Raw genomic sequence first — 10,922 nt, forward strand, 5'->3', positions numbered from 1 at the left:
GTATCATACATGTAAGTTAGAAGTAATAACAACACATAAATGTTTACTTTACGTGATTATGCTAAACGTAAAAACAACGTAAAAACAAGGTTGTAAAGATAAGAATTGCGTAGTTGGGTGGTTGACAAACCGTTAACTACGAACAAACAAATATAAGAATATCTGAAGCAAAAAGCAGTTACCAAGCACATTAATAAAATGCCCATATCTGACCCGATAAGTGCAGCTATGCAGTAAAAGTGTGTAACAAAGTATACACGGTTAAGTTATCTAGCAAACAACGGACAGGCTCGGCTATCATAGGCAAACGCACAGTCCACACATATACAGTTGCTTCTTTATATTGATGTCCTGTTCTAAATAACTCGGTAAGTAGTAAATGTGTATTTTTCGTTTATATGCTGAATATATTACTTACTTATCTTAATAGAAAGGGCAACATGTGTTTGGTAAAACAAGTGATTGCTGTTGTCATTTTGTTTCATTTTCAAATAGTTTTACTTATCAGTGTACAGAAAACTATGAAGAACAATGACGATCATAGACATGACTCTTCTCTTTGCAAAGGCAGTACAGCTCTGCTGCTTTCTTTGCATCCCCCTTCTGTCTTAACTCGATGATCGCTTTCAGATTCACACATTCTTTCTGGGTCGGTCCAACTATGCAGGGGGTCTCACTTAAGGAATCAGCTTAATTGTCTGACATGCCGTAAATCTTCTTATCCCCTCAGGGACAGTCACACCCGAAATCACACTAAAATTCCCATGTACCCATGCACCAAAGTCTTATGTTCCTAACTCGATTGATCTAGAAGATGAAAGAAATTACGGTGAACATATTACAGTCACTCCCGAAGTCACCAAAAATTCCGATGTACCCAAGCACATCTCTAATGATCTCAACCACCCCCAGGAACAACCACACCCCAAGTCACAAAAAACATGCACATTTCTTACGATAGTGTATTGATCCCCAACGCTTTTATTTCCTATTCTAAAGATATAAGGGTAGATAACAGAAAATACAATGTATAAATTTCAATGAACCACCCCTAGGGACGGCCACACCCCCAATTTACAAATAAATCATAGGTGCCCATGTATATGCCCACAATATCTTTATTATTCCCTGACGTTTCAACTTCCTTTCTCTAATGGTTTAGGAAATAAATTGTAATTTGTTATATATATTTTAATATATATATAATTGTATTAATTGAAAAAGATTTTATATTTTCCCCGCCCCAGAGGCAGCCTGGCCAGTTTTCAGCGTACCTAGAAACCCGTCCCACTCCAATTCTACATGTTTCGTACTTCCAACTGTTTTAGGCAAAATCCTGGTTGCAAAATGCGTTGCAGTTGCAAAATGCGACTCTACTTAGTAGGACTGCATCTGGCAACTAAACGTATTTTGCAACAGGTTGCAAAATGCGGTCGGTTGCAAAATGCGGCTCTACACAGTTCCCCAACACAACCATTGCAATTAAACTGGCAAGAGTGCATAATTTGCTCTTCCTTCAACATACAAATAACATACAAAGAGGCATTGCTATGACCTGTGTTCCTTAGTAAATATATATTTGCTCTCGTTGGACTTAAAGACAAAGTAGGAGAATTGTCATCGATCAATGTTCTAGGGAATCTGATTAAGCCTCCGTTTTTTGAATCAGTTCCATCAAACACATGGCAAAATTCTACATCCTATCCCAGGTGATGTGTAACCCTGTTGTATCTTTTAACGAATTAGTTATCCTGCTTAATGCTGAAACCTACTGATCCGCCCATCTTGTGTGTCTATAGCGCTTGCATTCAGGAATTTATCGTTAAAAGCACTGTGCATTTCAAGCGCTCTTTGTGCTGTCTATAGATCTGTCTACCGTATGTACAAAGTTAATCTTCATAAAATAGCAGCGTAAGTCATTTGCAGTGTTTTTAATAAAATTAATTAAGATATTGTGTACGTTGAGTGTGTAAAAGAAAGTGGAAGAAAAGAATGTACTAAATGTAAAAGAGGGATTTTAGCATACATTGTATTCTGTGCTTACACTGTATATGTGTTTGGGCTCTTATATCTTACAATTACCACGCATACACTATATAGGCCACCTCTGAACGTATCACATGCAATTAAATGTTATCAACTTTAAATAAATGGTCATAAAGACGCCGCCAAAAATCATAAAAGATTATGAGTATGGCACATATTACGCATTACTTTTATTGTTAAAAAGCTTGAATACCGGCGCAGTGGAATATAATGTGAATTTTTTTTATCCACTTCGTGAAATGAATATTGGTCCAACGCATACTTCACGTTTTAACAAGCTTCACTCAGAGTTGTTCCTTTAGAAAAATATGGTCGAAACTAGGATAGAATGATGTTGTTAGTTTTTAAAAATAAGTATTATCATTTGTACTACATCCAACACTACCAATACTTATACCAGTATTTTTACTACATGTACTACTAGCATATCTGTATATATTTGATGACATGCTAATTATAAGCTTTAAATGTTGCTGTTTTTGTCCATTCATTTTACTGGTAGGTGTCGAATGCAATGTTTCAGATTGCCTAAATATTGAAATGTTGTTTAAAGAAAAGAACTAGCATCTTTACACTTCTTTAACTCTTTTTTGTATTTATTTATGTTGATATTGTAACATTTTTGCCTCCCATTTCAGGCTATCAAAATGGTCACCGGGGGTCTCCTTCTTTTCTGTACAAGTTTGCTGATCGTTGTACCCTCACTATGCCAAGGTGCATGTTTCATCAATTCTTACTGCTCAGACTGTGCCAATTATACTAAGGAAGGACAGACAAAATGGGAATTTTACTGCAACCCTTACAGTTCATACTATATAGATTCATCACACTTTCAGGCTACCAATGATACGGTTGATTTATTTCAAGTCAAATATTTTTCATCGAGTTCTACACCTACTATCAACAGTGGCGCGTTCCGAAATATCCCAAATAACGTTCGTGCTGACATTAGGAACACGAGAAGCACCAATCCTTCTATAAGTCCAAGAGCTTTCTATTACGGTGTACAGAGAAGCCTGCAAACTTTGCTGTTTCGGAGTTCCTACCTCACCGCCGTCCCCTCAGCCTTGACATATCTAACGGCTCTACAGGAGCTGGACCTTGGGGACAACAGAATAACTGGTGACCCATATAACTATCTTAGTTACCTGTCATCACTCCGGTCGTTGTTGCTTGACAACAATCGCCCATATAATAGTATCCCAGCATCCTTGGAGCACCTGCCTAATCTCAGGGAATTGTCACTCGCAAGCTGCTCCCTCAACCTTATTTCTGTGACGTCATTCAGCAAATTGCCCAGGTCGTTAGAGTGGCTGAACGTTTATAATAATTACCAACTTTATGCAGTGCCTTCGGGTGTTGGCTTGCTTCGGAACCTGATCTATTTAAACATGAGACACTGTGGTCTGAACTCTCTGCCGGTCAATGTCTTTGCCAATTTGAAGAAGCTGGAGTTCCTAGATCTAAGTGAAAACTCAGGTATTGTTCCCACTCTCGCTGTCCTTGTCCATCAGAAGTCCTTGAAAAATCTAAGACTTTCTTCTTTGGGTTCTTCATTGACAGACATACCTAATGCAATATCAGGAATGGAAAAGCTGGTAGAACTTGTCCTAAGTTACAATGGAATACGAGAAGTTAATCATGGTCAATTTGCGAAACTGGTACAGTTAAGAAAACTCGACCTGTACCGCAATAAAATAACTTCTCTTGACCCGCTGTCGTTCCAAGTTTGTGACCATCTGGAGGAACTGGACCTAAGGTATAATCTTATACAAGAAGTTAGTCCGATCCTTTTTGTTCCTCAGTCCTTAAGGAATCTCTACCTGGACGGAAATAAATTTAACACGTTTGACAAGTGTACAATTGTAAACTTACTGGCACATCTTCAAAAGTCTTACATTTCAAGCGATCTTTTCATTTGCGATTGTCGTTTAGCCTGGGTTCGAAAACTGTCGGCGGCTTTTGGCTCCAAGGTAACTTTCTATGGACCGTGTTATCTACCAAGGGAGCTATACGGTCAGTCAGTGACTTCATTTACTCTGAGTGATTGCAGTTCGGAAGACGAATGTTTTGAAAGTTGCGGAACTATCTCAACTGCTCAACCTGATACACAGACGGTACATCAGACAGAAATTTTAAATCGCTCTTTCGTCAATTTAGCCCAACTATTCAGTCTCCAAAAGGACCTCAGCAACGTTAAAACTATCACAATTGTATCAGTATCTGTTGCCGTTGTCGCCATCGTGGCATTCGTCGCTACATTTGTCGTATTCATGACATGCTTCTTTAGGCAACGAAACCGAGTACCTTCAAATGGAAGGAGCCAGGATCACGTCAATCAGGGCCTCCAGCTATCGGAAGGTGTCCAGAGTGAAAGGTCACTTAAAGGTCAAGGTTCTGGAGATAATTTGTATCTGAACACGTTTGGGATGGCCAACGGTGGCCCCAGTTGCACCTATGAACATCTCAGAAAATATGGGCGGGGTTTGACACACATTAGGGGCCATTACGCATTCTCCCATGTATAGTTCGTAAGTAAAGAGAAGAATATTCCAACTTGTTTGTCTTGTGCTATTTATATCTGTTTTACAAAGCAATTCGTTTTTACGAGTTTACAAACAGTTACCCAGTTCGTTGTGTTTTTCTGATTTATTAAATTTTGAATTGATCAGATCTTGTGAAAATATGTACATCAGGATTTATTAGGTTTGTAAATACATACAGGTATAGGAAAAATCCCACAAATATCTTCTGTATATCAATATTGTCAGATCACGGATGTGCCAATGCTCACTAGTGTTTTAGTGTAAAACCTGCACTTGCCTACTGCATGCACACTAATGCTGTGGAGCATGCACTATCTTGGTAAACGACAAATGGTATTCCTATAGAATGCCATAGCTTTCCTTGTAATATCCCCGTTATACTTACTGGACAGAATTTGATTTGTTACGTCAGCATCATATACTTAAACTGCGTTTATATATATATATGGTATATATAGTCAAACGTAAACTCAGATGCGTCGATGTTGTTTGAAATATTGTCACTGTGTTTTAGTAAAAAAACGATAGCATTTTTATAGTTACGAAAGAGTCCACATTTATAACAAGAATGTAACGCAGAATAGAGCAGACAGTTTAACACTGCTAGTACCCTTCACGGTCTTACTTTGGGTTTGCATTGGTCGTTTAGGAATTGGACACATGCCTTTATTTTTTCTTGTACACGGATAATGTCTCGTTGTGGATATAAACGCGAAGTATTGTCATGATTTTGGACTTAGGCAATACATGTTGTAAATGGATTGGAGAGGCTATAGTTGTGATTATCTTTACGTGCTTCTAGTCTTTCCTAGTTAATTACGATTTGAAATCCAAGAAGGTCAAATTATTTGTGTTCATGTGTACCTTTGAAACATCAATCAACTGACGCGGAAAAGGTGTGTAAATCGCCTATTATTATTATTATTATTATTATTATTATTATTATTATTATTATTATAGAAATAAAACCATGTCGAATAGGTGACAAAGGCGTGTTCTTATAATTCCGATTTTCCACACATATTGCAACATAAATTAATGAAATATAAATATTTATATTTGATGTTACTTATGACATCTGTATCTGGAAGTACCAGTTTTGTAAATAACGTCGTGGGTATTAAACTTAAAACATTTGGTTAAAAAACATAATTTCAGAATCGGAGTTTAAAAAGAAAAAAATATTTCAGAATCTTACATGTGACGTTATTTCGGAAGTTATAGACCACTTGTTACATACCCTTTTCTCTATCTCTATTCACTCGTCTACCACTGGACTCCGAAACCTTCCCCGAAAACATCGACCAGGGAAGAAGGCACCTGCAATGCACGGACTGTGTGTCCACAGGAAGCGACACCTTTGCTCCAGAAAATATTGCTTTACCAGCGCCGCCTATTGGTAATCTGGGCCCGGTTGCACCAACAGGGCGTAAATTTACTCGGCTACGACTGTCGTAAACCGCAACGCCTGGCGTCCGTGCGCCAGATTTATTCTCCCTGCTTACGTCCGTTGCACCAAGACAAAAACTGATCGTCGCAACTACGCCCGAGTAACGCTTCGTTGCATCACTAGCCAACAATACGTGGATGGTATAATTGGGCAAATGAGGAGTTCTCAGCTGCAGTCATAATGGAATGATGACATAAATAAACACAAAAGGTGCATTTCAGTGACGGAGCAATTCATGAGCTAAATTATTCCATTTTGATTTAGAAATAAGAACGTTAAAATACGTTAACTTTGCTGTTGCCTTGGATATATAGCAATAAAATCGTAAATATATTCTGAATCAAAATATTATTATAGTGTGCTATGTATGCTATTATAGTATGCTGTTGTAAATGAGAGAAACGCGTTGGAGGCAGTACGTATTTCTATCAATGGATTTGTAACCGAAACTACTGAGTCTGAAAATAATGCAAAAACGCCAGCATTGCTTTCTTTTTATTATTTTACAACAGTGCCGACAATTTCATGACCTTTTTTATCTATGGTTTCACCGTGAGGTATCATTTAATTCAATCGATCTAACATCTTGGAGATTGAGAAATACAAGAGACCTAATACACATTATATGAGCCTTTAAATGTTGATATTTTATGCTTTCGTCTCTATGTATATATACAGTAAAATATGAATGATATAAAATGTGAATAAAAAATGACTATGGTTAGTTATGGTTTGTCAAAAATTGTGAAAAGAATTAAAGAAACAGTACTGCTGAGAGCCAGGGCGTGTCGACATGAGTGGTAAGATTTAATTTGAACACATGCATATACATGTACATGGCTAAACACATAATGTATTTAATAATCACTCTTATATACTCTTATATATATATATATATATATATATATATATATATATATATATATATATATATATATATATATATATAATTAGTTTTTTTAAAACCAAGCTATGCAGACGGAAGTTTCGTGTAAGAAACAAACAAATAACGAACCACATAATCTACGTTAACTACGATAATTGTCATCAAACTCTCTCTGTGCCAGCCTAGCCATAGTGCAAAACGAGCTACGACCGACTTACTCCACCTAGCTAGCAGGCGTAAATTTACGACTAAGTTAAGACCGACGTAAACACCATTCCAGTTTGGTGCAACTGGCTTTTCTCGGGCGTAGCATTTTGCGCCCGGTTTACGCCGGCGCAATTGCTACGCCTCACTTATGACCGGTTGGTGCAACCGGGCCCTGGACAGTGAAATTAGCGGCTTCCCTGACCGTGAAAACAGTGAGGTGTACTGTGTGTTTGTTTTTTGCTCGATTTAGTTTGCATATAATATCTTGTGATTTATTCAATTTTGTCAAAGCTCTTATGACTAAAGGTCTAAATGCAATTTTATCAAAGTAATCAAAGTATAGTCAGTTATCATATGTTCAAAAATATTTAAGAACGAGATGTTTTAGGGTTCAAGCAATTGATACGTACGTATTGATGCTCTTTGCTTGTAGGAAACATTTTTCCACACAGTTTAAAGATGCATACAAAGTCAATTATTTGTCACAAAAACCAACCAAATGCCAGCATATAGTTTCAAGTAGTATAACTAAGAGAATTACCAAAAGGCATTGTTTAATTTTACCCGAAAATGATGTTTGAACAGATTTTTCTGCTGGCATTCTAAGCTGTATGTCAATGGGGCAAGAAAGTAGGTCACGAATGTAGGTTAAATTTACAACCATAAATTTAAAGAAAGGAGCAGTTGAAAGGTGTTTTATGGCTGACCGAGTGATCTATTCAGTTTATCCCTTGGCATGTCGAATTTATTTGAGTCATAAGAATCTAGTAGAAGTGGTTTACATGTGTTACTGGGAATCCACGCTCCACCGATGCTCGGTTCGTATGTACCTTAACACCACTACGAGGGAGCAGCCTGGGTAAGGAACACTTCATTGGTTGTATATGTATGTGACAATGCAGTAAAGGGGTTATGAACAGCATATCTAATTCACTTATCTTAAAATAATATTGATTTTGTTATTTTCAAAGGAGCGCTGCTAGAAAAAGTTTATTCATAAAATTTGAGCAGTTAAGAATATTTACTAACTGAAAAAAACTTTTTTTTCAAGAAAGAGGATTATTAAAGGGATAATAACTCTTCGTATGAGATCTATATTTCATAATAAAAACCTTGTGAATAACTCATAGAAATATAATATATTCTGTTTTACCACACAAACAGCAGTTATAGCCTTTATTCTGATATTTGAACTTGTCTTTAGACCACGTGACCTCCATTGATGTCTATACTCTGTTAAAATCTCTTAAGAGATTTTAACAAAAAACCAAACTTTTAAGAAAAAAACCAGGGACTAACTTTGAATGTAAAAATGGATTCATTAACCATTGGTAAGTATGGGAAAATTGTTGTTTACTCCAGGAAAATTCATTTTTTGGCCGAAACGAAGAGTTATTATTGCTTTAATTAAAATAAAAAGCATCGCCTTGTCTTACTTTCTGTCGTGACTAAGAAATTCAAGGGATGTCGTGACTAAGAAATTCAAGGAGGTCACGAGTATAGCCTATAAACAAACAGTTCATGGCACGTCCACTTACGGAATATTCCTTCAAGATTAAACAATCTTTTTTAACGTGCTGGATTTTACAGAGAATAATATAAGTGAATAAAAAAGTCTTTGACATCTTAATCAATAGACTGAGTGATCCGAGATGTAGGCCTATATCTATTCCTAATTGTTGAATTCGATAATCATTGCCTTATTTTAAAAGTGTGCTTACTTTGCGTGATGAAGATAGCAGTTACTAGAGTTATCAATTGTATATTATTTGGCATATCCTCCTCCAATGTCGCACTATCCACAATCACTTCTCTACTCAGTCGGTTGTACTAGACAAACTTCAACCGGTTAATCAGTGTACACAAAACTAATAACAAGTTAAAGGGACATTTTGGAAAGGATTAATGCAAATCAATGTGAGGTAACCTTAGCTAAGTCTATTGGGCTCACTTTATCAATACCCAATTCTATATCATTAATTGACATCTTTTACAAGGTTCATCACTATTAATTAATTTTCATACACCGAGTGCCGCCTACAGATGATGAAGTGGTCACGATTATCCTGCTTATAAAAGAACACGTACATTGAGTTGTTTATTTATCATTGAACGTCACCAAATACTTTGGAGGTCGGGTTATATCTTTCTTACAAGGTCCTACTAACTGGAAGTTTATCTCAATACACATTTTAAATAAAGAGTCATTTTGAAAAAAAACATGTGAATAACGATTAATTCATAAGAGGCTATAGTGACATTTAACACGGAAGGCGATGTGACACGTGGCACGTATGATATATGATATGATATGATATGTAGTTTCTATATGCACGATAGAGGGTCGATGGGGGGGGGGTAGTGATCACAGTTCACGGGAAACAAAATGGGAAAATAAAAATTGACTATCACGTGTAACGAAAATATCCAATGGGACCTTGATACTATCTGCAGTTACCGGTAGATTAGTTCAGACGAGAGATATTTATAAATAGTTACAATTTAATTTAACAAGCCTGATAGGGATATCCGAGGAGATCTCGATAGAGGCAGCGATCGAGGTCCACGGTAGCCCTACATTCCAGACATTTTTGGGTCAATTTTTACGGAATTTGTAGTCCATTCGTTTGCTTCAATGAAAATCAAAAGATATGATAAAATCAAGTGGGATTTCACGGTGTTGAGGGGAGAGTTGGCTCAAATATAGAGCAGACTAGCAATTGCTAAGTGGCAACGATTTAAAACCGACAAAATTTATGTATCTAAAGCTCTTTTTAATTGCGGTTTATTGAACGACAGTGTGAATACACCATGGTTTGCGTGCCACTGTTATCTAAAACATCATCGAGTGGAGCATAGAGTGTCACCCTTATCGCTGAAAAGCTAATCCCACCTCACGTGTATTTTTGCCAATTTTGAAGTTCACTATGCCGAAAGCCTCATTTAAGGCTAACACATTGCAAGTCTATACTAAGCAAACTACAGACTTGACATTTAATATGGAATATTTCAGTTTTGAAGGTACATGTATGCCTAGGTAAAATGCCTTCTTTTTTGAAAAACCTCCGATCTCATATAAGATATGTGAATGGAGAATTGTTAAGTCAGGTATGTCGCTACCAATTAACTGACTACCATGTCTGTTGCGCTGCTGTATGTGATAGTTACAATACGAGTCGCCTAGCTGTACGTGAAATATTACTAATGTATTAGCGAGCCGCAGGCGAGACAATACACAAGTAACTTTTACGTAAAGCTCGGCGACGAGTGTTGTATCTGGCTTAAACCGCGGCCTCTGATTGGCTACTACACTACTAGTGCAACAGACCGTGGAACGCACTCGTACATGACGTGCTTGTATGTCGAATACAGCACGGTCGAGTTTCTTGTTCTACGTTGTTCTACGTCTTGTTCTACGTTTTTTTAAAGAAAGAGCATTATTAATTAAAATAAAAAGCATCGCCGTGTCTTACTTTCTGTCGTGACTAAGAAATTCAAGGGAGGCCACGAGTATAGCCTATTAACAAACAGTTCATGAAATGTCCACTTATGAAATATTCTTTCAAGATTTAACAATCTTTTTTAATGTGTTGGATTTTACAGAGAATAATATAAGTAAATAAAACAAGTCTTTGATAACTTAAACAATAGACCGAGTGATCCGAGATGTATATCTATTTTTTATTGTTGAATTCGATAATCATTGTCTTATTATGTTAAAGTATGCTTACTTTGCGTGATGAAGATAGTTTTTACTTGAGATATCAATTGTATATTATTCGTCATA

At 36.7% G+C, this 10,922-nt stretch overlaps 1 protein-coding gene across 1 annotated transcript; it reads left to right on the top strand.

The window, feature by feature from the left end:
• Nucleotides 1–3,288: 3,288 nt before the first annotated feature.
• On the top strand, nucleotides 3,289–4,959 carry LOC147761603 (leucine-rich repeat transmembrane protein FLRT1-like). Its single transcript, XM_087013961.1, has one exon. The coding sequence runs from the start codon at nucleotides 3,438–3,440 to the stop codon at nucleotides 4,572–4,574; it is 1,137 nt and encodes a 378-aa protein (XP_086870087.1). The 5' UTR covers nucleotides 3,289–3,437; the 3' UTR covers nucleotides 4,575–4,959.
• Nucleotides 4,960–10,922: the final 5,963 nt, after the last annotated feature.

This window comes from Lingula anatina, chromosome 5 (assembly GCF_051362555.1).
Source record: "Lingula anatina isolate TDL-2025a chromosome 5, LinAna3.0, whole genome shotgun sequence".
Lineage (NCBI taxonomy): Eukaryota > Metazoa > Brachiopoda > Lingulata > Lingulida > Lingulidae > Lingula > Lingula anatina.

Bases quoted from the DNA above. Each gene is read 5' to 3' on its own strand.
- LOC147761603 (XM_087013961.1), top strand. From the start codon at position 3,438: ATGAGACACTGTGGTCTGAACTCTCTGCCGGTCAATGTCTTTGCCAAT.